General features: G+C 36.3%; 5 protein-coding genes across 11 annotated transcripts; 2 read left to right on the top strand and 3 right to left on the bottom strand.

Annotated features, from left to right (window-relative positions):
- Window positions 1-820: 820 nt before the first annotated feature.
- LOC107218438 lies at window positions 821-10,567 on the bottom strand. Of its 4 annotated transcripts, XM_046737453.1 has the most exons (21): window positions 10,433-10,567; window positions 10,182-10,347; window positions 8,426-8,894; window positions 7,771-8,231; window positions 7,430-7,614; window positions 6,939-7,339; window positions 6,633-6,810; window positions 6,339-6,550; window positions 6,041-6,234; window positions 5,838-5,965; window positions 5,622-5,756; window positions 5,316-5,453; window positions 5,123-5,249; window positions 4,416-4,981; window positions 3,894-4,292; window positions 3,422-3,794; window positions 3,015-3,349; window positions 1,902-2,848; window positions 1,599-1,732; window positions 1,303-1,481; window positions 821-1,138 (listed from the first exon to the last, which is right to left on the bottom strand). In XM_046737453.1, the coding sequence occupies exons 3-21, from the start codon at window positions 8,848-8,850 to the stop codon at window positions 872-874; spliced, it is 5,784 nt and encodes a 1,927-aa protein (XP_046593409.1). In that variant the 5' UTR covers window positions 8,851-8,894; window positions 10,182-10,347; window positions 10,433-10,567; the 3' UTR covers window positions 821-871. The 4 variants fall into 4 exon arrangements, with proteins under 4 accessions (XP_046593409.1, XP_046593407.1, XP_015511801.2 ...); XM_046737451.1 differs by lacking the exons at window positions 10,182-10,347; window positions 10,433-10,567 and adding an exon at window positions 9,400-9,622; XM_015656315.2 differs by lacking the exons at window positions 10,182-10,347; window positions 10,433-10,567 and adding an exon at window positions 9,404-9,622.
- A 716-nt stretch (window positions 10,568-11,283) lies between these two features.
- LOC107218441 (transmembrane protein 115) lies at window positions 11,284-15,513 on the top strand. The gene is made up of 5 exons (XM_015656319.2): window positions 11,284-11,929; window positions 12,067-12,652; window positions 12,904-13,159; window positions 13,325-13,501; window positions 13,694-15,513. The coding sequence occupies exons 2-5, from the start codon at window positions 12,112-12,114 to the stop codon at window positions 13,896-13,898; spliced, it is 1,179 nt and encodes a 392-aa protein (XP_015511805.1). The 5' UTR covers window positions 11,284-11,929; window positions 12,067-12,111; the 3' UTR covers window positions 13,899-15,513.
- Window positions 15,307-17,896, bottom strand: LOC107218431 (E3 ubiquitin-protein ligase Hakai). Of its 3 annotated transcripts, none has more exons than XM_015656304.2 (5): window positions 17,643-17,896; window positions 17,455-17,558; window positions 17,066-17,377; window positions 16,753-16,941; window positions 15,307-16,657 (listed from the first exon to the last, which is right to left on the bottom strand). In XM_015656304.2, exons 2-5 carry the CDS (start codon window positions 17,554-17,556, stop codon window positions 15,974-15,976), a joined length of 1,287 nt encoding a protein of 428 aa, XP_015511790.1. In that variant the 5' UTR covers window positions 17,557-17,558; window positions 17,643-17,896; the 3' UTR covers window positions 15,307-15,973. The 3 variants fall into 3 exon arrangements, with proteins under 3 accessions (XP_015511790.1, XP_015511791.1, XP_015511792.1); XM_015656305.2 differs by having other exon boundaries at window positions 17,761-17,896; XM_015656306.2 differs by having other exon boundaries at window positions 17,853-17,877.
- A 177-nt stretch (window positions 17,897-18,073) lies between these two features.
- Window positions 18,074-25,003, top strand: LOC107218439 (choline transporter-like 1). 2 transcript variants are annotated; one of them, XM_015656316.2, is made up of 12 exons: window positions 18,074-18,345; window positions 18,962-19,107; window positions 19,743-20,134; window positions 20,234-20,323; window positions 20,542-20,681; window positions 21,080-21,266; window positions 21,393-21,497; window positions 21,641-21,785; window positions 21,978-22,118; window positions 22,195-22,354; window positions 22,505-22,726; window positions 22,842-25,003. In XM_015656316.2, exons 1-12 carry the CDS (start codon window positions 18,235-18,237, stop codon window positions 22,995-22,997), a joined length of 1,995 nt encoding a protein of 664 aa, XP_015511802.1. In that variant the 5' UTR covers window positions 18,074-18,234; the 3' UTR covers window positions 22,998-25,003. The 2 variants fall into 2 exon arrangements, with proteins under 2 accessions (XP_015511802.1, XP_046593410.1); XM_046737454.1 differs by having other exon boundaries at window positions 21,602-21,785.
- On the bottom strand, window positions 24,931-27,098 carry LOC107218429 (ribosome biogenesis protein BRX1 homolog). Its single transcript, XM_015656301.2, has 4 exons — window positions 26,833-27,098; window positions 25,935-26,211; window positions 25,388-25,743; window positions 24,931-25,304 (listed from the first exon to the last, which is right to left on the bottom strand). Exons 1-4 carry the CDS (start codon window positions 26,953-26,955, stop codon window positions 24,993-24,995), a joined length of 1,068 nt encoding a protein of 355 aa, XP_015511787.2. The 5' UTR covers window positions 26,956-27,098; the 3' UTR covers window positions 24,931-24,992.
- Between the last annotated feature and the right edge of the window lie 639 nt (window positions 27,099-27,737).

Below are 27,737 nucleotides of genomic sequence, written 5' to 3'. Positions count from 1 at the left end.
TAATAACTATGGACATTACTACCATTTTCATTTGACTGAAAATTTGGATCTATCTTCAAGTGTGTCAACTTCACACACACACACGCGCGCACACACACACACACATGCGCCAAAAACTGTTACATGTATATATTGTACAACACCGCTGATTGAAGTGTAAAGTATTTTTTTAGAATTATGTTTACTCACCTCTGACACAATTTAATTTGTATGCTTTATATGTAGCAGTTCATTATAAAATATGCAAATTCACTTATATACGAAACTATTGCGACCAGCATGTGATTCAATGGATATTACACAATAAGAGGTGAATCTTTGTCTTCCGAAATAATTACTGTGCTTGATCACCTAACATCATATACTTAATTATTACAAATACAGTAATAGATCATTTTTCTAGCTATCATCACAACATCGCAGACGTGTCGTGCTCCAAGTAACTCTGGAGATTAGTGGGATGACAAAGCTGAGAATTATAAAAGAAATAAACTGCTTTCTAAACTGTGTAATATTTAATGATACTTAAGTGAGAATAACAAAATCTAACGACCGAAATGACCCGAAACTTGAATAAATTATACGAGTTTTTTTTTTTTGTGGGTTGAGTTTCACGGGCCCATAGCGATACAAAATCTAATAGCAAATTGTAGTTCTCTTACAGCAAAATAAATTTCAACTTTTTCATTCATATGGCCACACGAATTGGCGTATTAATTTGTGTAAGTATCACCAAAGCTGGAAATTTTCCAAGCAGTGTACCTTTTTATCAACGTCTGGCTAAAGTCATATCCTCCCAAAAGAAAATTCCAATCCTTCAATGTTGTACTATTTTTTTTTTTTTTGAATAGCATGTAAATAAACTACTTACTTAATTTTTAGGTACAGTTTTTACCACGTTTTGAAGAGCAGGTGGTATACATACTGGACAGATAGTATCTACTTTGCCAGGCCGTCGTAGTAGATCACTCAAGAACTGAACAGTGTGTGGCAGCGGCGAAATTTCAGACGTCAAAAGTTCTGCCTCCATCCTTGGAATAATTTCTGAGTGATACGTAGATACAGGAAAATGATGACCACAAGTGAATACCATCATATCTTCATCAGCTTCAAGAAAACTAGAAACGTCGTCTGGAGCCTAATTGTTGCAAAAATAATTGAAAAAAATATGTAATTGACCTTAGATCTTCAATACAGAAAGACAATACATTAATCTAATTACTTTTGTCAAAAAAAACGGACACAGGTACCAAATCACTCAACATTTTACAGCCATCATTCAATTATATCGGAACACTTTACCTGGACCTGTATAAACGGCCTAGAATCACATTCTTCCGAAGATATTGTGCTGATGACTCCATCGATCATCTGTTCTGGAGTTTTGTTACCATTTGAACCTGGATATCCAGTGAAGGGAGGACCGTAATGTTTAGCCGAAAGCTGTGACAATAATTCTACATATTCTGGTGTAGGTTTACCTGCAAGAAATCACATTTCTATAACTTTTCTCTACCTCAGGCAAAGAAAAATCCACAATGAAATTATATCAACCAGTGCGCCAATTTCAAAACTGAAAAAATTTCAAACCTATTTACCCTGATCTATGTGCCTCAGTAGAGTGGAACAGACCTGTAGACAGAATTTTGTCGACAAAGAGTTCATCATGGTCAAACTATTCGCTTCTGTTTCGCCTTGGTTTTGAACAGCGGCTTCATCCATATTGTGCTGACTAGAACAGAACAGAGTACCAGATATAGAGGGATTTGATTCAGTAGAAAGTTTTAATATTACAAGCCACTGCTCGGTAAACTTTTCAGAACTTTGCAAAAATCGAACATTCGACAATCTCAAACTGATATTACAGGTAAAAAGCTCTGTCAATTGACACATTTGCTTACCAAAACAATAATAGGCCGAGGGGGTAAAAAAACTTGCTCATATGCCGCAGTAATATATTTTCTAAATTTTCTATCGGCAAATTGTGTTTGATCCAGAACTCAATGGCTATCTGTAGAACCTCTCGCATTGTAGCATGAGATTCGTCTTCAATTTCACTGACATAAAACTCTACAATGCTTGTAGCTTCAGATACTATGGCGTTTTCTTGATTACCTTTAGCCTCATTCCCTAAAATATTTCTATTAATAACATTAATCTTTTTTTGGGCTAAAAATTGTTCATCTTCTGAAACAGTAGCACAGTTCGCATTCTTCTGATGATTTAAATTTCTCGTTATAGAATCGAGCTCTTCCGACATTCTTGGAGCAGAAGTCAAATCAGACAGATTTGGTAAAGAATTTTCCCCAGCCTGAGCAGCATTCTTCACAAATGCTGGAACATTTTCTGAAAAAGTATTCTTTTTCTGCTCGTCATATAGACTGTCAAGAGCATCTTCAGTAATGTCTAATGAAATATCCTCGCTTTTAGAATCTTCGCACAATTCTTCTGAGCCTCCTTGACAATCAAACGTGTATAACTCTTGTTCCAGTGACTGAAAGCTGTCTAAAGATCTGCTAGCAGACATTTTCATTTTTTTCTTCTCTTCAGATTCTTCTAAAGTATCGACTAAATTTTGTTCCATGTGTTTATCAAACAGTTCGGTATTTTCCTTGATATGTCGAGTCTGCGCATCAGATGTTAGCGAATTTTCTACTGCTTTTGCCATGTCGTTCAAGTCGACAGAAGAATCAGTTTCGACTTGGTTTCGATCACACTTGTATGAAAACTTGTACAATTTTAGGTGAGACGTGTTCAACATTTTCAATTGATGTGAGAGAGCATCCGTAAAATTATGCTCCAGTAGAGAAATCTTTGAAGCGGCTTGATAATTTCCCAGTTGAATACACTGTAAAACAATCACAGAATACAAATTTACTATCAGAAAACATTTAACATCTACGACCGAAATCTTTAATAAGTATTTAGCACTTTGTAAAATTACAAAAGACACACTACAATTCAAAGTACATCTTGGGCTGTAGAATGTATAAAAATGTGTATGTAAAGTTCACCTTATCCATTATTTTGGCACTATCATATAATCCGTTCAGCCTTTCCAGTATATAATGTAAAGTCGTTTCTCCTAATGACTTTTCCACAACAGTCAATGGTTGCACAAGCCCAGCCAACGGTGTGACGTCATAACTTCGATAAGAAATAACAGGAGTAGGAATATTAGGAACTTGACTAGGAGTATCTAGAGTTGAGTGAGCAGCATGTGGCAATCGAACAATTCGTCTTGACGATTTGAGCAAAACCAGTTTTCTCTCAACACCTCGCGAATCTTCTACTGGAGGACGACCCAATTGCGCGGTATTATTACTTCCCCATGCAAGAACAGTCCCTCCTTGAACAAGAATGGCAACGAAATTACAAACTTCTACGACATAATTATTCATGACTTTTGATAATGTTTTACCTGGTTGCATGGCGACAGTATAATCACAACCACAACAAAGGCTAACTGCTTTGATGGCTCGATTAGCTTCATCTCTTCTGGCATCTTCATTCCCATTTGTCGGCACATAGTTTGATCTGCCATCATTATGATTTCCTCCACCATTGGCATTCCCATTATCTGTATCTGGACTCTGCCTTTTTTCATTTGCTTTGTAGCCGTTATGTCGTGGTGGAACCTTAGGTGTGGAAGAAATAGGATTATAGCTGAGGGGCATGGGAATCGTTACTTCACGCCGACTACCATTGCCTATCTGTCCATCCAAATTTCGTCCCCATACGTAAACTGACCCATCCTTTGTTAAAAGACAAGAATGATGGCATCCAGTTGATATCTAAAAATGTAACGCATGTCTTACAGGACTGACTAAAGAAGCTGACCCTCATAAAGCGTCAGAATACTCGTGCTCTAAATGTCCACGAGTAGGCATTACCTGTACTATCTGCCCGCAAACTGAGCTCGTGTCAACTAACGAAGGTTGCAAATGAGTTTGTGCTTCTTCAACGGCCCCGACGTTGATGCCTCGCAATCGTGGACTAGTTGGCAACTTGATGCTGGCAGTCTGTTTTGACTGCTCTGTGGTATTAGTTGAATCTTCATTTGAATTTTCTGTTTCATTAATTTGTGCATTGTTTTGCTCGGATTGTGCAATTGAGTCACTGTCTTGTGCAATTTCATTATACTTATCAAGAGTTTCAATATACTGAGTAACTTTATCTGAAGCTACCCGTTGCTGAAGTATTCTAGCCTTCTTTTGTGCCTGTGCTTGCAGCCGCAAGACCTGGGGACTAGCTCCCCATGTGTACAATTTATTTGTAGCAGTAACAGCCAGCTGTGAAACAATATGTGCTGGTAAAATTTACGTGATGTTTTGTAATACTACATATATAAACTGTTTAAAAGTATTTGTTCTCGAATCTCAATCAATGGCATTATGATACAATGAAAAACTTACATTTTGAAAATATCCAGTTGTGATCAACCAAATTTTTTCTGGCAACAATGTAACTTTTACGGGAAGTGAAGACTTAATATTAGTTCCATTCCCAAGTTGACCAAACACGTTGCTACCAAACGAGTAGACATCACCATCGGCAGTTAGTACCAAAGTGTGCGCATGGCCAGCGCTTATTTGCCTTACAATAGTCCCGAGGAGCGAGGTAACCAAGGTTGGAATATTTTTTTCAATGGTATTTCCATGACCTAATTGACCATGCACGCCCCAGCCCCAGGTGAATACTCTTCCATCTTTAGTCAATGCAACTGAGTGATACTGACCAGCTACTGCATCGACAATAATTTCGTGTGCCAAGGTAACAATCAATTCTGGATTTGGACATTGAAGCTTTTTCTCAAGCCCAAGTTGACCAAACTGACTAGCGCCCCAAGCATATATACCATTATTAGTCACGGCCAAAGAGTGACAACGACCACACGATACACTAAGTACTTCTACCTTCATACTTTGAAAAGTGGGAATTATCTGAGGAGATCCATATCTAGACATCGTTGGACCAGTTCCTGCCGGAAATTTATAATTGTCCAAGTTAGGTAGTCAGAATGTGCATGAACTTTTTTTCTCGGGTTACAGTAAATAATTTTTCGTTACTGTTCTATTTAGCAGACAGCAGGTGCCTCGTGGATGTACAGTGATAAAGTTACCTAAACATCCTTGCGCAGCATTTCCCCAAGTATAAACATTGTTATTTCTGATGAGGGCTACATGAGAGAATCCAGCACTCAAAGCTCTCCGTTTGAAGTCTGCATTAGAGTTTACGTCATCGATATCCTGATGAAATAAGCGAAAAGTATTTATTTTGGTTCAATCTTTTCAATATCAATGTAAGAATCTTACTCTTTCTGTATTAGACACTGGTATACGATGCATCAGTTTTGGTTCATAGTTCAACGCGGGAGACTTTTTATGAATGAGAGTTAGGAGAATAAGAAGAAATGTCTCGATAAATTCCTCTACTGGTGCACCAATTTCATCCTGAAATAAGAATAATTTCATATGTGAAATTTTCATGAAAAATTGATGCAAAATCGCTATTTTCAAGCATCACGTTAATCATGTAATAGTTATTTTAAAAAATGAAAAATTAATAATAAACTTTCAAGAATTTTCTGGGCAGAAAATTTGCACGTAAAATCTACTCACTAAAGTTTCTGTTAGATCTAAAGAATCAAATTGACTGGATTGAGAGCTGTGAGATGTAGTTCGATGTCGAGCTCTGCACCGGATTAACAACGGTCGTAATACTGGACTAGTTGGATCATACAATGCAGTCAACCTCTGGAAAAACCGAAGTTACAGAATTATATTTATTGCAGCACCAATCTTGATAACAAGTGTCAATTGAATTAATAAACGTACCTGAAGGGCGAACAATTGTAATGTGGCAAGATTAGCAAGAACAAAGGCTGTATGATGTTTGGCCAGATTTGGACATACTAGCATTGCTTGAATTAATCCTGATTCACTTAGACACATTAATAATCCAGCTGAAAGTAATAAAACAATGAGAAAAAACATTTTCTCAGCCACAAGATATGTCGATTTAATTTCTTTAAACATACAGTCGAGTTGATGATGTGCAGGCTGAGAGGAACTCAAATTCAATGAACGGACAACCTTCATAAGAACTTCCAGAACTTGATGATAAAGGCCCCTCTGAGTAGCTAACTGCTGTAAAACCTCCCACAGCCCAGTTTGTCCTGCGACATTGACTGCTAGAACTTCGTCATAAAAAGTATTTGAAGCTAAAAAATTTCTATGAAGAGAGATATATTGCATTAGAAATGTGACAGTGATTCAAAATAAATAAGCAATAATTTTGAATAAGAAACAGATTAGAGAAATTTTCTTGACACTCACGAAAATTGTTTGTGAGTTTGATTGGATTGTTGCGCTGAGGCTCGTAGAGTCAGTTCTGTAAATGCCATGACACTCAAATTAGACAAATGTATTCTGGTTGTCACTGATAACTCTATGACCGATGGTGGAACTAAGCAACCAGTAACATAACTTAGTAATTCTGTTGTATGTCCAGCCGATGCAAACTTGAGAACACTTTTCAACAATCGACACTGCAACCCAATGATAGATGGTGTGTCAGGTCAAAATATATATGTAAATCATTTTTATATTTATTACTGGCAGTACGCTTACTCTTGATAATTTATACAAAACAATAGCTCTCGAAAATTCCTTATTGGACAAAAGTATATCTCCCGCATTTTCCAATAGATGTTGCAGATTCATTCCGAAAACTAAGGCCAATCTTTCAGCTTTTTCCAATTCCTTGTGTTTTAAAACTAGATCCATGAAAACTGATAGCAATGGTCTCCTGTTGAATAAATTGTACAAAATAGTTTAGCTGTGACGAGTACATCGAGACAAGATCAACGTATTCAACTGGATCTGAACAATGTCAAAATTGCCATGTAACAAATCACTTATGTGAAATGCACAAACCTGACTTCGATTTTGTATACAGCAAAATTGGTAACAATTATGCAAGTATCGACAAGGGGAATATCTGCTTTGATGTCCTCCACCTTCTTGGGAATGCCGTACTGATTCTCACTATTCCCACTGGTATCCTTTGTTGTTGTAACTTTAAAATCGGTTACTCTGTACACTTTGTCTATGATTTCATTATTTCTCGCAAAAGAAAATCGTCCTATCACTGACTCAGGATTAAACTCTGTATCACCACCAATCCGTGTTTCAGATAAAGGGCACGAAATAATAAGGAGAGATTTTTGATGAACGTCGGTTACATAAAATAGACGCTGAGTGAGTAATATGTTGTGGCAGAACGATGGCATCTTATGCACATATAGAGGCACCATAGAAGCTTCGGTCTCATGGATCTGTGTAAAATTATTCAGAAATAATTATAGCACAAATATTACTTCAGATTTTTCGATTAATAGAAGTAAAAGAAATAGACTTTCTCTTACAGTGAGATGGTTAGTTGGTGGATGATAACCGGTATACAGATGCTGACCCTGACGAGTGTACTGAGGTGTAAGAAACATATCTCGAGGTACCAATTCTGGATTAAGCAAATCTTCTCTTCTCTCCGAAAAATGTCTACTTAGGCCAACCGTAATTGTCTCATCAGTTCCACTACTACTGCTGCTGTCTAAAATCAAATGTAACCCATGATACAATCGTAAATACTGGTGTTAAATTGCTGAATGATTTTTAGATGGAATACAAAATTCCGAAGCATCACTTACTAACTAAAAGCACCAAATATCTTTGGTAATGTTCAATCTTTCGATATTTTACCACCTACCACGTCGTGCCGAGGATCCCGTTAAACTGCGACTTCTAGTCTCAGCCAATTTTTGTTTTAGTATAGCGAGTTTCTCAACAGAAAGTTGTTTGAGTCCTTGAAGTCGAGATCTAGTGGTGGGAAAGTTTTTCAATTCGTCACTTAGGCCTCCACTTGAATGTAATAGAGGATTGGATCTGTGGAAAGGTTTGCCACCTTCCAAAGGATACACGTAACCGTTCGTACGCTGTTCCAAGATCAATCTCCACTGTTGGTGGGTTTGGTTCGTTATTAAAAGTGACACTACATCAAGACTGCTATCCTGACAAATGTGAAGATTGGCTACATTCCCTTTGACATTCGTCAGTCCAACTTGACAACCATTCTCTAGATTAACGAGCACAATTTCACCATGTTCTGTTCCTATAATACCAACATGGCTGCAATCCACAACTCCTTGCCACCACACCAATGCACTAGGTCTGCAAATTGGTTATTGGCTTGATTAATTTGATGCAAAGCTTATCGTTTATACAAAAGTAACGTGACAAATGTGTCAATTTTTATATACTAATTAGAAGTGTTAAGGATACATGTCAAGTCTCAAATGTAATAAGTGAATAAAAAATACTAGACTTCAACAATTATGTAATATTGACTAAATTGTTAATATTACCTGGCATATGAAGACTGAGTATTTAGTGAAGAGAATGATGTAACATCGTTCGTAGCCCATCTGTGATCTAGGCTCGTGTTCTCATCAACCAAAGCTAAAGCGGGTACAATATACAAAGAGCCATCGATACTAGCGGTAAGGAGCCAAGATCCAGAAGGATCGAAACAAAGGGCTGAGATTCGTTTGTAGGATCCTTGAAACCACGGAATTCTCTTGACGATTGGTGGGCAGTCAACATCTGGTTGATAATGAAGTACTAAGTCGGCATTCCCCGTTGTGAACGCCAAAAGCTGCTTTCTGCCAATCTCAGAACGGGCACTGTGAGAAATTTCACCAGCTTTGAGTAGACAGCGCAATTCAAACAGATTTTCATCGAGAAGGTTTATGGTTGACTGTGAGCCTTCCGCAGCTCCTATCTCAGCCATTACAGTATTCAATGTTGATGAACGTCAGGTTAATAGCATCGTATCTGTAGAATGATAATAATGTCTATTCATTGAAAATTTTTAAACTGATGAGCTGAAGAAATTGGAACATAACAGATTCCAATGACTAACTTGTCTACAGAGATGTAGCAACAATTAGTTTGTATTAAATGTGTTGTCCAAAGTCATTAGTATATTGCTTATTTCGCCGCAGTCATTAGTGGCAACTAAATGACTCTTTACCCTTGTAATGCTAATGGCGCATAAGCTCAGAATTAAACAAGCCACAACTCTTGTTTATGACATTAAGATCTTTTTCTATAAAATTATCTGTAAAACTAGCTAAGCCTTCTTTAAGCCATTCAAGTTAATAACACACTGCTTATTTATTTTTCAGAAAGTTATCAGTGAATAATAATAAAATGCCTGGTGAAGCCAAATGACAGAATGAAAGAGTGCTAAAATATTGAATGTTTAATCAGGGTATGTATTTAGCCAAAGTTGTGACAAAATTACGCATTGCAAAATCATGTTATTTATAAATTTTACCTACTACACAAGAAGGATCTTATTTCCGGAGATATTCGTTCCTTAAATCCGTTTTTTGTCTTCATTAATAACGAAACAGCACTATTAATATATAACAAACTTACAATGAAAAATGAAGAAAATATACTGTCTTGATAAACTGCAAATAAAAACCAGTGTACGATTTTGATCTACACTCATCACGAACTAAACGCCATTGCGACCTTTCCTATTTTCTATACGTCAAAATTTGAAGGTTAGGGAGGACAAGTACCTCCCATACACGGACTTATGGACGGAGCGTAAGCTAGGCTTGTTGGCGAGGGGTATGCGCCTTGGGGAGAATACATGTGGTAGCACGTCGGCCATATTGATGAGCTATTGTAAGTTTTCGGGCGCCACGTTTAAACGATTCACTTTGGGCAGTATTAGTTTTTCGGACAGATCGTTGCGACAAACTATTTCATCAAACTGTCTAAGTATGTACGAACACAGCTTCAATTCTTTTTGTATAAAAAACTGTGCAGGTAAGCACATTTTTTTTAAATCCAATTTTAATTCCGGCGAACATTCTATGGAGGTGCAAAGCACCTGTACATAGAACCAGAATAATACTGGGTATAAATATAAACAAAGAAAAAACCAAAAAAAAATAAAAAATACATATAATACAATGACAGAATGAACAGAAAACATCGCGTTGAATGATTCGTAAATTATTGTATATAGAACCTACATAAATAAATGATTTATGTTCACATGCTGAAATATATTTGTATTCAAAAACTATGGATTAAACTCACATTTGGAATAGCATCGTCTTTCAGCCTAACTTTGAAGGCAGATGTTCGATCGAATTATTCTTGTGAAAAATGACATGAACATAAATAAGCACACTTTGGCACACTTGTGTTCGTCAACACTATCGTATCAAGCCATGTCCTACGCCTCTCAAAATTTTTCGGAAAACTTGAATGAATATAGATACAAATACATTAGTTGGAATCACAGCATTCACATTATTTACAGTTCCAGAAGCGTTACTTATACTCACAGGTGAAATGTAGCCTTATTCTCTACTTCGACCTCACATTGTTTTTGTGATTTTGAGAAAGATCTGTTTTTGCAGTTAGGCGCTACCACGGTCTTACATACAGGTTCGGAAACTAGTAGGGTGGGGGAATGACTCAGATAATGAGGCAAAACCGTGATTCTCGTCTTCGCCGTCTGCAGCGCTGCCCCCTCGGGGTGAGCCAATCATAAATCAGATCCGAACAGTTGATTTTTCGGAATCAACAATCCTGAATAACACTCAAAAATGAAGAAAGATGCGAGTAAAAAATGATTGAGATGCTTACTAGCATTCCATGGCGGGCGTGATAATTTTTTTATTTTAACGGAATCCTCAAATGTTTGAGTCAATAAAATCCATAAACATCAAGCGAGGGCTCACAACTTTTGAGACAGTTTGAGATCTTCTGTAGATGATCCATCGTTTACACACTTTACACTGAGTTATGAACAGTCAAAAACTTCGATGAGCAGGTTATCTTATCGGTATATATCTATATCTATCATACCCCGGGCCAATGGCGCCCCTAGCGGATAGATAGGAAACAAGACCGTGTGCCTCACTAACGGTGACACCCCCTACCACTCAAAAGTGCCGGAGTTACCGGACCTGTATGTAAGACCGTGGGCGCTACACAATAGGGCTTGTATTATTCTGAATTCTCAGTCCGTGATCGGCCAACTTCTGACCTAACCTATGCAACAATACAAAAAACTGCACGTGCGCACACATCCGTGTGCGTCCGTGGCCGTGGTATACGTATATCTATTTAGCTCATCAAGATGGCTGACGGCTCTGATTCCCCTTCCGTCTTTCAGCGCAATTCAGCAGGAAAAGGCTCCGTCCATAAGTCCGTGCTCCCATATAAAGTACTTCGAGTAGGCAGCCATCAGTTTTATGACTTCGAGCGTTCTTCGAGCATGGAGTACTTCGAGATTAACAGTGGTGCATTTTCGCTACCATCCATATTTGAGCGGCATTAACACACAGATATGATTCGACATGTTTAATTTGCGGCGTAATTGATTAATAAGAAGTGATTCAATCGACTTTAGTACGTTCAGCTTAATTGAAAGACTTAAGTCAAGGACAATGTTATCCAACAATTACACATCGAAAAAAGTAATAAATTAGTATTACCAAAAATACTTGCATCGATTGAATGTACATCAGAGCAAATAAAACTACGACCTTCGCTGCACCTGAATGTACATGTATTTTTGTTAGAACATACAAATTGCAAAGTTCCGAAATTACGGACGTGATCAGGATTCTAGGCCCCTTTTATCCTGTAATTTTATTGGCGCGCCAGCCATGCTTTTTTGACCAAGAAAACCACGAGATTGAAGTAAAAAAGGGAAATTTATCTTTAATATTATAATTAATAACTCCTATTAATTTAGCTAGTTCCAATCTTAAATCGTGAATATCTTGAGAACGGTGATAGATACGGCAAAAATAGCAATAATTCGGGGTCAGGTGGTTGGGAGAAATAATTTTTAATATTATAATTAATAACTCCTTTCAATTAGCCGAATTTCAATTAAAAATCGCGAATATCTCGAGAACGGTGATAGATACGGCAAAAATAGCAATAATTCGGGGTCATACGTCAGGTCAGGAGCACACCGATTACAACAGGCACGCAAAGCACTTTGTGGATGCAGCGCCAGTTGGCGCAAGTTGGCGCAAACGTCAGATCAGAGGGGAAGTTGGCTCCTGGATTTGAAGAGGTTAAAAGTGTTCAAGAAATGGCAACAATAAAGGGATTAGGGAGGAATATTCCTTACTTAAGGCAACAGTTCGCAGCCTTACTAGGAAACACGAGTGCTAGTGTTAAATTCATATGCGTAGTCGTGTTGTTTTCATACTGTCTGTCTTACTCTGAGGAGGCTGTACGGATACTGAGTGTAACACCAGGTTATCTTTTACCACCTGCATTCTGGATCTGGACAGCTTTTACGTTCTGCTTTCTTGAAATACATTTCTGGGAAGTATGCGTCGACATAATCACCGTAGGTCTTTGCGGAAAGCTAATAGAACCCCTGTGGGGCGCTATGGAAATGATGACATTCTTTGCTATCGTCAATTTTGGTGTTGCCGTTCAATCTGCTCTTTTCTATCTCTTCCTCTACATGTGCACCAACGACACCGATCTACTATTTGACATACACATTCACGGATTAACAGGATATATTGCAGGTATTTTAAATATAAAAAATTTAAGATTGTATTCAAACTACCATCCAAAGTCTACCTCTAGCTCTCAAAACAAATGCTTAATCTTATCGTAAAATAAACCTCATTAACCGCCTTTTATGTTCCAACGCATCATTGATTTGTGCCAATGGCTATTTGTTTGGATGCATAGAAACATGACTTTATTCAGAAAGAAAATTGGTATTACAAATCAGTTGGTATAATTTATTCAAATACCATGTATCTTATTTCAGGTGTCAGCGTAGCTGTGAAACAGATAATGCCAGATCACATCCTGGTAAAAACTCCGATAGGGAAAATATCAAACAGGAATATTCCTCTGATGGTTTGGGTCGTTGCGCTACTTCTCTGGCTTCTTGGTTTACTGGAAGGAACGCATCCAACAATGTTTCTGAGCGGTCTTCTCATCTCATGGATTTATTTACGCTTTTATCAAAGACACAATAATGGAACAAGAGGCGATATGGCTGATAACTTCACTTTTGCAAGGTGGAAATCAATAATAAGCTATTTCTATTCTGGAATACACTTTCATTTATGTTTGGCAAATGGAATGCTATTGAAACATAACTGCTCTCTAATACCACCTTGAAAATATTACGTAGATACATAATATCAAATCTTATAACAACTACAATCGCAATTTTCTTTCAGTTTCTTTCCCAATGTATTACAGCCACCCATAGCAGTTGTCGGAAATACAGTACATGGATTTCTAGTCCGATTTGGTGTCTGCAAAAAAGTTGTTCGCAGATTTGACATGTCCAATGCACCTCCAGGCTTGGTAATTAGCTTACCAGGAATCGATCCTCACGATAGCGAAAGACGTAGGTATGTATTAGAAAAAAAGACACTTGAATTAATAGTACTAAGTTGACATTGCCTTGTCATGCATTTCTTTAAACCAAACTATACTATAAAATTTTATTAAAAATTCGAAATTGTACATAAATATGAATTAGTTAGAAATTATACGTTAGAAATGTTACTCTCAACATTTATTGTTTCTATGTTTGTTTTCAGACAAATAGCATTAAAAGCTCTTAGTGAGAGGTTAAGTAAGGATCACGCCAAACCTTGGCAACCAGATAGAAGTAAGAAGCATTCACCTGTTCCGCCAGCTGTATCAATCCCAATACCCGAATCAACGACACCAAAGCCACTGGCGTCTCCGCTAATCCCTCAGACCAGTGTAAACATACACAATCACCCGTCCACAAGCACGTGATCATCCAGAATTGACTGATTTCAATAATATTGTAAAAATTGGCAAAGGTTTTGCAAAATGATCTCATATGCGCAAGATTTGGTATACAAAGTGAAAAGTTTGTAGTCAAAGTTATTCTTTTTATGTGTATCCTAAAATCCCATTGAGAAGATTGAATCTCGTAAACTGAATAATTGCACAGTCAAAATATAGCGTGACCTCTACTTGTCACAATAATTCGAAAATCACAGAATTTACAAAGAAATTAATCAAACCTGATGAAAACCTTAATAATGTCAGAGAATTTTTCATGTCTGGACTTCCATTGAAAACTTAAACTCTTATTATTGTAGATGTCGATGAATTTCGAAGATCTACATTAAAATCAAAAGCGTGTTCTAATACGAGTTGGAAAACACAAGCTTAGAAAGTTTAACGTTCCTGCTATACTTTGTAGTATCGCTGCTCTTCTATTACAAAGTTCATATGAGAAAACGATCGATTTTGCGATTAACGTGGCTTTATTATAAAATGTTGCTGTAAGTTTTAACGGACTGTTTGACAGAAAATTATACTTCAACCGTGTTATATAGTCTCTCAATTCTCTTACAGTTAGAATTGCACTTCAAGCATTTCAGTAACCTCACACTCCAATTATCAGTACAAGATCGTTTCAATGCACAGTAACACAGAAATGCATCTGGTTACCGTAACTCATAGTAAGTGAGGATGGACAAATACATTGAGATCAGCCTATTCTTTTACATCAATCGAGGATAATAATTATGAAACCCAAATGATTCATTTCATCACTTTTCTTTTCAGCCTTTTAAAGATTATATCTGTCTTCCTGCAAAAGAATTATCATGTAATAAGTTATACGTGTGTATAATAATACAAGAACTTTTGTTGGGAGTTCTTACACAAGCTATCGCTGCACAAGAGACAACTTTTGAATTCTACAAGTTGTAGTTCTGTGACTTGCCTGTATGTAGGAAAACGGGTGACCTGATTCGTTCGGACTCTGAAGTGCACTGTTATGTCCAGCTTATGTGTCCAAGAGAATGATTTAGATAAAACCAAAGCATAAGCACGTGAAAATAAATACGATGGGATCAAGGTGCAAGAAACCCGGACATGTTATATATAACACGAAATAATTTTGTGATGGATTCAAATTGAAAAACTATTTTTATGCATAGTATAAATGAGTTCTTCAGAAACTATTAAAGTTTTAAAATGAAGTATCTTGACCTGATACTTATGCAGCGCTGGAATGTACTTCTAAAGAATTTTTATGTTTGGAATCAACAAAGATTCGTGTGGAGGCTGAGTGAGAATACAATTCAATGCGTTGCAAAGTATATGGCTGGGGTAACACTACATGAATAAATGAACATTCGCTAGGTAAAATGATGAGAAACTTAAGTAATATTATATAATATATTTAAATGTTAAATATAATTGATTTTGTAAATACATTGCATCCTGTCATTCTGTACAATATTATATCTCTCTGATTACAATTTCTTTACTTTTTTGCAAAGTAGGTACAAATTATTACTCTTAGGCTAGAGATTACTCAATATAAACTCGAACTATAAGAGAATGTGTATGTAGTGCAGGAGTTTTTGTTCGATTTGACTAAAAAACATATTCAGCTCCCAATATAATTAAAACAAAAATATCGTAATTTACCTGAAAACAAACTATCAAAAAAACTGCGCCATTCTGTACAGGTGCTCTTAAATAACATTTAAAAATAGAATACAACCAATTCTTATACAGATAGTTTTTTCACTAGTAGCCTATTAAAATACTTGTAAAAATATGAAAGTGTAAACGTAGTCAATCTATAGTGTACTCGATTTTGATATACTAGAAGTAATGTACGTATATAGAAACGTCATTTTTTGATATTAATACAAGTACACACATTCGCAAAGCAAAGGAAAAATGCATCTATAAGATTGAACAGTGGATAGCGGTAGGTCACTCAAACTTTATTAACACATATTTTTTCTAAACGGTAAACCTTGTCGCGGTAATTTTGACTATGTGCCGTACATGAGCAGAAAAGAAAAAAGACTCAATTCCTATCTATAAAACTGCTGTTGATGTTGGGTCCACTGAGGTTGCGGCGGAGGTGCCTGTTGCTGCGGAGGTGGAGGACCGTACTGTTGTTCTTGCATGTATGAGGTTGCAGGTGGTCTTATTGCAGTCGAACTTGAAGGACCATACTGCTGCTGCGAAGGTGGTGGGGCGTAGGTGACTTGCGACGGATGCTGCGGCTGAGGATAGTACTGTTGCGTTTGTGAAACAGGAGGAGGTACGTTGTAGCCTCCGTAATTCACTTGCGGCGGAGGAGGAGGAGGTTGATAATAATGATGATTTTGCTGATTATGCATGTCATGTGTAGTTATAGTGGTATCTTGGATGGGTACAGTTATTAGGTTCGTCCTCATCGGCGTATTGGTAGGAGGTGGGGCAGAGCTTTGTTGATAGTTTTGCATAGGGATAATAGGCTGCGGTCTGTGTTGCTGTTGCCGATGTTCAACCTGCTGTTGATTCACCATAGAATTAACTCTTGGATCATTTCCCATTATTGGCTGAACCATGTGAGATTGAACCTGTTTCATTCTACTAGTTTGCATTGAAACTGGTGGAATTTTTGTCATTTGTGTATCCATTTCTGGTTTAGAATGCAAGTACTGCTGGTCAACTTGCAATCCTTGAACCGGCGCAGAAGGAGCTGATATATGTCGATGATTGATGTGAGCCTGAGAAAGAAAATATATATCCTACTTGGTATTTCTTAAATATTTGGAAAAGAACATTTTGAGTCCTGCCTTCGCATCACTGTAAACAAACAAACCTGTAAATCTCTTTGACTTAGGTAGGTTCTTCTACATCCGGCATTTCCGTACCTAGTTCCACCATGAGTACACATAAACACTGTACCAAGCCCAGTCTGCTCTACTCTGGAAACCTTTTCCATACACCTTGGGCAGACTTTATCCTCTCTTTTAGCACAGGACAAGCAAAACACATGCTTGCAAGGTATCTAATCCAAATGAGACAACAAACGAATGAGTCAAATTTTGGTCTGATTATTATAAGGATACCCATCACTTCCTTAAATGAGTAAAAAAAAATACTGTCAAATTCGCTCATAATCAAACCCTTACCATACGTCCGTAAATAAGGATCGGTTTAAGACACTTGTCGCAGCAATGAATCATCGGATTTAAGACCTTTTCTCCAATAAGATTTACTCTATGGTCCCAACGAAGACGTAACATTGGTTCGGGAGGTCCTCGGTTTATAGTTGTAAAGGTCGGAGCTTCTAGCTGTGATATATCAGCTTCCAGATCAAATTGTTGCTCGATTGGTGGTTGCTGAGCTTGTTGAGGCTCCTGTTGTTCAGGTTCCACCCCGCTTGTTTCCATAGGAGTTTCTTCAGCCGCTTGTGGCACATCATCTTCATCACTTTCTATAATCTGGGGATTATGAGTTATAATGAAGGTGATTATGCGTATACCAGTTTTTTCAGTCATCTTTTATTCATAATAAACACCTTGACAGCTTTTTTCCCACGGCCCCTAGCTCGTCCCCTAGGACGGCCACGGGCTCTCCCTCGTGCTCTGCCCCTCATTCTTTTGGCACCATCTTCCTCCATAACTAAAACAACACGAATGAAGTATCAATGCACTATCAGTTCGGTTGCCCATAATTCTGAACATCAACTAGTGATAACCTGCTTACATGTGTTAGGTTAGGTTCGAAATGGAAGACATAAGTGAGACAGTACGATGTGAAATGAAGTTCAAAGCGAATCCTATCATCCACAATCCGTCTAATACAATATTTTTTAAAAACAGACCTTAAAATACTGGACGAAATGTTTACAAAGGTTGGATTTTGTAACAGAAAATATTTTATAACATCATGTTACGTTCATGTCGCTTAACCAACCTCGCGTATGCTACACTCCGTACGCACACGAGTTCGAAATGAAACTGACAATGATTGAACACCAACACAGCCAGTCGGCGAAGTGCGAACGACTTCACTGATCCCGCCGGATGCGATTTGTTTTCGTTGCCACGGCAACGATATAACGCGCAAATGGAATGTGATTCGATATAACACACACAACAAGTGATATAACAAGAATAGTTCAGGAACGCGTCCGGGCGGAGTGACGATCTTCATTCGTCAACAACAAAGGCAAGCGGCTGCCACTAGCTGGCAGTTAGTTTACTAGCCGAAGGCGAGCTCGGGATTAAAGTCAAGAGGCGTCAAAGCCGGATGGGCGTTGTAATTTTCTGGTGCACGATACAGAGGTTGTGAAAAAATGTCTTGCTGTTGTGGGGACGACGAAGACGAACGCCCTGAACCTACCCGGGTCCGCGGCTGTACGGATATTTTCTGGTTATGTCTTTTTATTCTGTTTTGGTTTTTAATGGTATGTATAACCTGCCGAGAGTAAGTCATTTTTCTCATTGTACAAGAGTAATTAGCACGTGACTCAGAATCTAATCAGACGTTTGACAAGCTAATTAAATTAATTCTGTTTAGTATTACAATACGTAAATCGATGTTGTAAACATTTTTCATGCTGGCTAAATGTCGTCTTCAAATTTTAAGAGTAATCCAGGTCCATTTGCAATTTTATTAACATTACTCCTTAATGAGTATTTCATTGAAAGTAGGTATTAATTGCCTAGTTGCAAAATTGTGCTCCCCTTTAATTTTATGTCATCTTCGTGATTGCCTTATTCTACGTAAATTTACAAGTGAACTCTACTTGTACAACGGCATTCACCATAACTTCTTTTTGTGTGTCGAATCACACAGAAATTTTATGCTACGAAAATTTCAGCTGTAGGAAATAATCCATTAATGAAAAAACGCAACACAAAATTGAATTGAGAGTAAAAAATTAACGTATTACTTGTATCACAGATGTCTTTTTCTTGCGGTTTAAATTATTTGGAAAATCATATTTGCTTAAGGGTTATAAATTAAATTAGAGTAAAGTTAATACGAAACTATATGCAATATGTATTTAATTTTTCTAGATATTGATAGCTGCATTTGCATTGGTTTATGGTAATCCAATTCGTTTGATAAATGGGTTTGATAGCTTTGACAATACATGTGGTGTAAAAAACAACAAGAAGTTTGGGAACATGGAACTGTCCGGGCAAGACACCAGTGATAAACCGTGAGTACTATATTTTTTAATTATTACAAAAGAAAGTTCTAAAACTATTGTTTAATTTGAATATTGCCAGTTCTACAGGAAAACTTATGGGGTAAATTATAAAAAATTGTCTTCAACCTTGGAAAATTTCAGCATTGAGATGTAAAGGGTTAGGAGTACGGATGCTAAATTTTAAAAGACTGTTAACTAACGATTGATCCTTCTTTTTGGCCACCTCTCAAAAATTTAACACAAAATAAAAAGAAAGATTGAATCATTGTTTGTTGCATTAGTTATTCTCACTTGCTGACTCTTTCACTGCTAAAATAGTATTGTTCTTGGAATCCCACGAGTAATTTTTGCACCCGTTTCCCATGCCTTGCAATGAGCTTCCGCGGATGTTGCTCAACCACATAATAGTTGCCTACTACTGAAGTACTATTTGGCCACAGTTATCTTATCATGGGAATCCATTACATGTTCACTCATTAAAAATGTAATCGCATCACACAAGTATAAATATAAAACAACTAATCGTACGTAACTATGTTAGACGATATGTGGTATATAAAAAATGCTTAATAAAGGTGATATTTTTGAAGTGTCATTGAGGTAAAATGAAATACATGTATAATAACATGAAATCGATATTATAGATACTTGTTCTTCTTGGATGTGGCAAATTTGAAGGACTCGTTGAAAATCTGTGTTAAAGAATGCCCGGATCGTAACATGGAAACAATGGAACAGGTTTGCCAGTTCTATAAAGATACAGGATCACAGCTGTGTCATGATAGACCAGGAAGTAAATTCAGCGCATGCACCAGTCAGAATTCAAAAGATAAGACCGGAGCGTGCCCAGTGCTTCCTGTTTATAATAGTACTGTCATACTGAATCGCTGCATTCCAAGAGCTATAGGGAAAGTTGCAGAGACTATAGCTTCCAACGTTTATGGATTAATCAATTCATGGGATGCAATTGAACAAATTTTAGGAGATTTATATAAAACTTGGAGAGAAATTGTTGCTTTATCTTTTCTTGCTTTTGGTAAATAATTACTTTTTTTACTACAAAATAATCCATAGGGTCGATATAAAATTCTCAATTAACAAAAATTCTTCTTACAAAAGTTTTCTTCTATTTCAGTGTTGTCCTTGTTCATGATCGCTATATTCCATTTATTGGCAAGCATCGTGAGCTGGATAGTAATGATCCTAGTCACAGTATCCTGTATCGGTGAGTTTTCTAACATGTCGAAAAATATATAGAATGCAAGCATAGAATAATCTAAATACTTGATGGTTTGCTTATGATATGAAGTTTGCAATTTAATATTATTATGCGAAATAACAGTGTGAATCATTTTTCCAAATGCTAAAGAAAACAGCGAACGAATTATATTGCATAGTTAAACATCTTTATCTAATACTTATCATTATATTCCTCAAAATTAGGTGGTACCGGTTTGCTGTGGTGGACATACATACGTATCAAAATTAGATTGGATGAAACAAATCCTAATGAGCTATTAGAAGAGTCCGTACGCAATGGAAAAGCATTTCTGATTTATTCAATTGTAGCAACTATTCTAACTGTACGTTTTTAACCTTCCTTATCAATTTTTTGTCAACGAGATCAGAATTTCATATTTTAGAGAAATTATCTAGTCTGGAGTAGTTGGTTAGAGAAATTTACCCTTTCATTCCCAGACGATACATAAGATATACATGAGATGTAGAATCCTTTTCTGGTAATATTTGTACACTGAATTCTTTTGTGCATTACTTTTCTACATGTGTATAATCTTTGCACCAAAACGACGTAGAATAGCGTTAAATTATTTATGTTATACAAAGATAATTTTTATTTGGATAAAGTTTACGAATGAATTGGAAAACAACAAAAAAAGAAACCCAATTTACCACCAGAATATAGAAATGAAATGGTGAACATTGTTATCTGCCTACTCAAAATATTGTATTAAAATTACAGATCATTTTACTGTTTCTGCTCTGTTTTCTACGCCATCGCATCAGTATTATGGCTCAACTGTTTAAGGAAAGTGCAAAATGTCTAGCAGAACTTCCTGGCTTATTTTTCCAGCCATTACTAACATTTCTATCACTACTAGTGTTTTTTGCATTCTGGATAACTATAGTTCTCTGCCTCGCTACTGCCAGTAAGTAATTAAGAAAGTTTGTATGCAAACGCAGTGAAATGATTTTTGTTCCTTTTTCAATGATACACTCTATTTTCGAATACTGAGAAAAAAAATTATAATTTCTTAAAATAATAACTATTGTAGATTATCCTGGAATAAAAAAAGTGCCAATGTTAATGAAGGATCAAGTGACTGATGAAGTGACATTGACGACATCATCGGGTCGAAACGATTCTATTAATTACAAAAGTATACTTTCATCAACTAAATAAAGTAGAGTAGAATGTGATCGTCCACCTATGTAAACTACTGAAATCATGAAACTATGAAATTAATCTGTGTTCAAAAATTAGGTCCACAAGGGATTCTACTAACTGTGAGAACATTTTTAGCTTTTACCCTTGTAGAATATGTTGATTCTACCTGGGTCAAGTACATGTGGTGGGTTTACATTATCGGATTAATATGGATTTCCGAATTCATAATTGCTTGCCAGAATATGGTAATTGCTGGAGCTGTTGCTCATTGGTATTTCAGGTATTTACTTGTTACCTTATATTGCTTTACATGTTCTAATTGAAATTTTTTTATTACTCATCTTTTTACCACTCATACAAGTCCTGTCACAAAGTTGAGTTTATTCCTTTTCAATTTTTTAATAATAAAGTCCAGCATCTTGGAAGCAATATAATACTGATTTGATTAATTTTTTCAAATTTCTATTTGCAGAGGAAAAGATGCCAGTCTTTCCCCGGTCTGTTCATCCATGGGTAAACTGGTCAGCTACCATCTAGGCTCTGTAGCATGTGGTTCACTATTGATCACTATTTTTAAAGTGCCTCGACTCATTCTTACTTACCTCCATGCAAAGTAATTTACTGACACTAACGCATCTCCTCCTATAAATGCATTTGGAATTTCAACTATGTATTAATTTTTATTATAGGTTTGAAAAAACCAAGGAAACATCCCCATGTGCCCAATGTGGATTAAAATGTTGCATATGCTGCTTTTATTGTTTAGAAAAATTCATACGGTACATGAACCACAATGCATACACAGTAATAGCAATTGAAGGGACACATTTCTGCAATGCTGCTAGGATTGTAAGTGATAAGCTTATTCTGTGTTTTAAGTAGTAGAAATTAGGATGTGACGTAAGTAAAGTGGTATGATGTCATGCAATTCATACTCGACAAATGAGAGTTGTAACTCATATAATCAACTGAATCAACAGCAGTTTATTCTGATTACAGGCCTTTACAACGCTGGTCAGCAATGCTTTGCAGATAGCAGTAATAAACGGTATAGGAGATTTTATTCTCTTCTTGGGTAAATGTTTTGTAACTGCAGCTACTGGAAGTGTCGGATTGTTATTCCTAAGGCAGGATCCAACGTTACATTTTTATGCAGCACCAATATTTGTCATTTGCGTATTTGCGTTCTTCATTGCACACAGTGTCATCTCACTTTATGAGGTGAATTGAATTACACATAAGCATTGTTCCAATACTACGTATTCCGTATTTCTTCGGTAGATGATACTTCACAATAATTTTTTACTATTTACACGTTGTCTTCTCTCTTTTTCAGACTGTAATCGACACCTTATTTTTGTGCATTTGCGAAGACAAAAATCTACATGGAGAAAATGGTAAATGGCGACAATCTGCTCTGGCTAACGTAGGATCAGCTAATCCTAGCACCAACGGTCAACAGTCACTCGAGTTGTCTCCAATCAACCAATAAGTATTAAAAAGTCTTTTCTCGTCTGTTCTATTCTACTGTTTTATTAAGGTAGGTATTTACTTCCCCAATACGAGCTGAGATATACTATAGTTAAACAATATTCTTATTTATGTTTTTTGAGAATTTTATATCATTCTTTACGAATTTCATAAACAAACTTTGGTTACCTATTTTTCACGCAATTTACGGAACAGTTTTTTTTTTAAATACTTTTTATGAAACATTATCTATAGATATCATAAGCCTGGTTTAGTTATGAATATTACATATACGAATCAGTAGATACATTTGGAAATTCAATGCTGGCCATTCTCTGGCTAAGCATTTTTTTAACGTGAGTTACTTGCAAAAAAATAAATTTGCTCACTTTTTTCGAGCTTCTTAGCATTATAAATTTTCTGACTACATCTAACGTAAATATTATGAGAATAACGTATCATCGATATCATCAGTGCAATCATAGCATATACACATCTTTTTAGTAATTTTACAATCACGCACAGTTCACTTTAAGACAGTTTGAACTCTGGTTTTTTTCCATCCGTTAAAGTCTTTCTAATAATAAATACTTCCTCAATAATATTCAAATTTGCTATGCACATCAGTTATCTTGAATAACATAAAATTTTTGTCAAGTTTTACTTCACGTACCTTAAACGTTCAAAATATTAGAGCTAACAGGAAATATTGATTGTCGTAAATACAGCATATACTAGAATTACGAACACCGATTAGTGATAATAAAAATATAGTGATACACAAAAACATTGTGCACAATTTGTGAATAGAATTAACTGCATATAACATTATCCTGTTTAAGTGCCTCTAATTTCGCATGCATTCCAAAATATCTGGACACGATTTCGAATAGCTGATCGAGGCTTTCGAGAAAACAATCAATACTTTCACAATTGTGATATAGATGTTAACCATACCATCTACAGAAAAATATTGTCTATTGATAGAAGTACAAAATTCAACATATTTTTTTTTCTTCTCAAATTACATGATTCTCAAACGAAAATTAAATGAAAGACTTTTCCATATCATGACTCTCAATTTATTTCCTTAAAGAGACAACTATTCGGTGGTTCTTAACTCTTGTTAAATAATTCACAATTTTTTCTGTTCCTAAATATGTAACAAATAATCCAATGTTAATAATTTGCAAAAATCATTCATGTTGGTTAACATTTTGAAGATTAAGACTTTTATGAACAAGGTTGTATTTTCTATTTGTACCGTCCAGGAATATTGTACAACACACGTCTGAACCATTTACTCGCAGTTTCATTCAGATACATTGTCTACTGTCTAGATTAAATGGAATTACTTTGTACATACATACGTAGGTATAAGCAAACACGCTTTTCGCGATTTGTTATGATCATAAAATATATATTTGTGGTAATAGAATATTTTTTACAAGAACTGTTATTAAGTTTATCACACAAAATTTGTAGCAATTATACGATTGCGTTGATTATGAAGAAAGTTATTGGCTTACCATATGATAGTACTAATATTTCTATTTCGAATGATTTTGGCAGGCTGTTGTAGAAACGTACATAAGAAGAAATAATACATTTTGTCGGGAGAGATATATACATATATAGGCATGAATATATTTCTGCGTGTGATATTTAATAAATTGTTATAGGTTTTTTATAACGTTCTAATCCTCAATAAGATTTTTATGAAGAAAATAATGGATTTTGATACTTTTTAAGGCATCGTGAGCTATCCTATGGCATTTACTCACTGCTGTTTGAAGATGCTTCTAACTTTAATGTAATACCTGAATCTAAATTAAGGAACCAATATTATACACTGAAGTTTACATTTGAAAGTGAACATAATTTTAAATAAAACAACTACTAACATTCACACGAAGGATTTGGCATTCGTAATTGACAGTAATTGTATACGATAATATTTTATATGCATGTATTTTATTACAACAGAGTGCGTCAGAAGTTCGTACAATAAATTCGTTCAATTTTTAATTTTTTTGGCAACTATTGATTTTTTCTTCTTATTCTGCTTACCCACTAAATGCTTTTTCGGTTTTTTCTTAACGAACTTTACTCTGAGGGATTTTTTCTTTTCAACTTTGGCAGATTCGTCAATTCCTTGCTCTTGTAACTCTTCCATTTTTTCTGCCGCAGCCAGGGGATCCCCTTTGAATATCTCATCTAATGGGTTCAAAGCATAAGATTCCGCCGGCTTATTAGATTCTGCATTCAATTTCTGTTCTATCCTGTTCATGTATTTACCAGCTGCTTTTTTCGTCAATGACTGACGGTACTGAAAAAAAAAGATTAAAATATCACTGAATTAATAAGTCTCAAAAGCGTACTGTAACCCTGAGTTGTAAGTACTGAAAATACCTTAGCTGGAGAAATATAATACGGATTATTCCAAAGCGTTTCACCACCAAAACTGCTGGTAAAAATTTTCACAGGATTAAGAACAAATCTGGGGCCTATTTCAGCTAGTGCTCCATCCTCCGTTAAAATTTGGAAATTTCTAAACCATATTCGATTATCTAAAACACTAAATGTGTAAATATGGTCGAAAAACGGTTGACTTTTTGGATGGTGGTTTGGTACTCCAAATATTTGTGTCAATAATTCTTTCAGGACACCATACTGAGGTTTCTCATTGAAATTCTCATCAAAAGATAGCAATGGTCTTGACCCTTTGAGACAATTTCCAGTCATTTTCAACTCTGCCATTGTATAAACTAGAACCAAAAATATGTATTATTCAGGCAATTATTTTTATTCTTTCAAAGTTTTAGGTTGAGGAAATTCTTTTTTTAAAAAACAACCCACTGTTTAATAATAAATATTGAGATGGCAGCATTAGCTACTTCGAGCAAAAACATCAAAAATGTACGTCAAATTAATTGTACATAATTGGTTAAATACTTACCATTTTCAACAAGAAATTTCGCACATGGTCCAGTTGGAACATTAGACAACCACATGTACAGATCTCTTTTTTTTCGGCCCTCGAAAAGCATGGCTTTGTTGCAATTTTTCATTTCACACATCTCATTAATAACTTGCAAATTTTTGGATCGCTCCATTTTACTCTCTGGGCGATGGTGTGGCATAAGTCGTTTAATATCTTCCATTAGGTGACGATCTCTGTGGTTAATTCCCCGTGATGCGAATACTAGCACCCGTTGTTTGTTTATCCATCTCGTCTATCGAAACAAAAATGACTATTTAAAATAAATATTCTTCAAAGTATCTATTCACTCTAGAGTTAATCTTCACGAGGCACTCCAATTATTCCATAAGCCAAATGTTTATTTGTCCCGATTGTTTTGCAAAAAATTGAAATATCCAAAGTATTATTTCAGGCACGCTAAAGTTGTGTGGCAAAGGTTAGATTAAGTTCAGTTTCTGTTATACCGTTGCTAGAGTTTTAATAAATGATTATACTCTAGCACTGTCCAAAACTGAAACACACACACGAAAGATGCGAAGTATGTTGTCGGTGTCTGTCACCCTCAGTGAATGTTTTTAAACAAATCATACTCACGTAAAAAATGGTATGGCTTGAAAACTTGTTCGGACACTCTAATTCATTCCAAAAAATTCAAGAGATCCGAACATTTGGCATATTTGGAGTGTCCTGTGTAGGTTCACTTTGTAGTGCGAATAGACGCGGCGACTATTCTTTCCGTGAAAAAGGTGTAAATTAGCAATAAGGTGGACTGGGAATGGAGAATTTCTGTCTTGAGAGAAATGTGAGCTGCGTGATTGCAGTTTGTCTGTACACCTGTAATACAGTAACTGACGAGGTTAGAATATAAAATAACCTTTTTCGGCGCAGGTTCATCGGACGATCGTTTCGATGGCGGGAACTTCACCACTTCTTCGGTTTCAACATTTTTAGCCTTCTCACTCTCCTTACGCTTCCTTTTTACACTTTTCTTTACCATTTTTGCTATGAAACCAGTTCACTCAGGAAACCGTGTTACCAAAATGTGAGGTTAACACGTGCGGCACGCGGCGAGCCTTCACCACCAAAATATATTATAGGCATGTGTAACTGAACGTGCATCACCCATAGGCTTACAGAGAGATTGACCAGGAGCAGCCCTCTGACACTCACCACTGCTCGTATACTAAAAAAATTGTACGCGTCTTGTCCCCGTTTTTTAGTTCCTCTACGTGGCGCTAGTAGTAGACTTCTGACACGCTCGCTGCCCTCGCTGACCGCGCGCAAGCTCGTCAGGTAACTACTAGCGCCACTATTGGTGGAAATTAACAGCAGAATCGAGGAACATTTTGCGAACCCCTTTTAGCACCGTGTGTCAGGGGACCGACCAGGAGGTAGACTGCGGGTTTGCATATGGTTTGTGTGCCTATAGAATTGCGTGAACGGCTCCCACTGATAGACGCTACCGAATCGCTAACACGGCTTGTTGTGACTCTCAGCCGTGAAGTGCTAGCCATAAAAATTTGCGCCGAGGGATATAAGCCGTCTTTAAATCCTTCCGTCACCATTCAACGTCTTATCGTATGCATTAAAATTGTTCAATATTAATTATCGACGTCTGGTAGGATTAGAAGATCTGTTGCGGTTGTATCTCTGTGAATATGAGCAAAGTACGCTCATATCGTGCTATGAAAGTATAAAATTTTCATATTCGATACGCGCATGTGGTTCACCATTAAAAATCCAAAAACTGCTAAAATTGTGTTGGTTAAAACGACTAAC

Source organism: Neodiprion lecontei, chromosome 4 (assembly GCF_021901455.1).
Source record: "Neodiprion lecontei isolate iyNeoLeco1 chromosome 4, iyNeoLeco1.1, whole genome shotgun sequence".
Lineage (NCBI taxonomy): Eukaryota > Metazoa > Arthropoda > Insecta > Hymenoptera > Diprionidae > Neodiprion > Neodiprion lecontei.
The sequence above is the reverse complement of the archived record's forward strand: the minus strand, read 5'-3'. Positions and strand labels throughout refer to the sequence as shown.

Excerpts from the sequence above, each read along its gene's own strand:
- LOC107218438 (XM_046737453.1), bottom strand. The coding sequence starts at position 8,850 with ATGGCTGAGATAGGAGCTGCGGAAGGCTCACAGTCAACCATAAACCTT. Across the intron at positions 8,232-8,425 it reads ACTCAGTCTTCATATGCCAG|ACCTAGTGCATTGGTGTGGT; the intron begins GTAATATTAACA and ends ACCAATTTGCAG. Across the intron at positions 2,849-3,014 it reads GTGCCAAAATAATGGATAAG|TGTATTCAACTGGGAAATTA; the intron begins GTGAACTTTACA and ends ATTGTTTTACAG.
- LOC107218441 (XM_015656319.2), top strand. The coding sequence starts at position 12,112 with ATGCAGCGCCAGTTGGCGCAAGTTGGCGCAAACGTCAGATCAGAGGGG. Across the intron at positions 13,160-13,324 it reads GATAACTTCACTTTTGCAAG|TTTCTTTCCCAATGTATTAC; the intron begins GTGGAAATCAAT and ends ATTTTCTTTCAG. Across the intron at positions 13,502-13,693 it reads CACGATAGCGAAAGACGTAG|ACAAATAGCATTAAAAGCTC; the intron begins GTATGTATTAGA and ends GTTTGTTTTCAG.
- LOC107218431 (XM_015656304.2), bottom strand. The coding sequence starts at position 17,556 with ATGGAGGAAGATGGTGCCAAAAGAATGAGGGGCAGAGCACGAGGGAGA. Across the intron at positions 16,942-17,065 it reads TCCTTATTTACGGACGTATG|ATACCTTGCAAGCATGTGTT; the intron begins GTAAGGGTTTGA and ends CATTTGGATTAG. Across the intron at positions 16,658-16,752 it reads TAAGTCAAAGAGATTTACAG|GCTCACATCAATCATCGACA; the intron begins GTTTGTTTGTTT and ends TTTCTTTCTCAG.
- LOC107218439 (XM_046737454.1), top strand. The coding sequence starts at position 18,235 with ATGTCTTGCTGTTGTGGGGACGACGAAGACGAACGCCCTGAACCTACC. Across the intron at positions 18,346-18,961 it reads TTCTGTTTTGGTTTTTAATG|ATATTGATAGCTGCATTTGC; the intron begins GTATGTATAACC and ends TAATTTTTCTAG. Across the intron at positions 22,355-22,504 it reads TCTGCAATGCTGCTAGGATT|GCCTTTACAACGCTGGTCAG; the intron begins GTAAGTGATAAG and ends TTCTGATTACAG.
- LOC107218429 (XM_015656301.2), bottom strand. The coding sequence starts at position 26,955 with ATGGTAAAGAAAAGTGTAAAAAGGAAGCGTAAGGAGAGTGAGAAGGCT. Across the intron at positions 25,744-25,934 it reads GAAATTTCTTGTTGAAAATG|TTTATACAATGGCAGAGTTG; the intron begins GTAAGTATTTAA and ends TTTTGGTTCTAG. Across the intron at positions 25,305-25,387 it reads ATTATATTTCTCCAGCTAAG|TACCGTCAGTCATTGACGAA; the intron begins GTATTTTCAGTA and ends TTTTTTTTTCAG.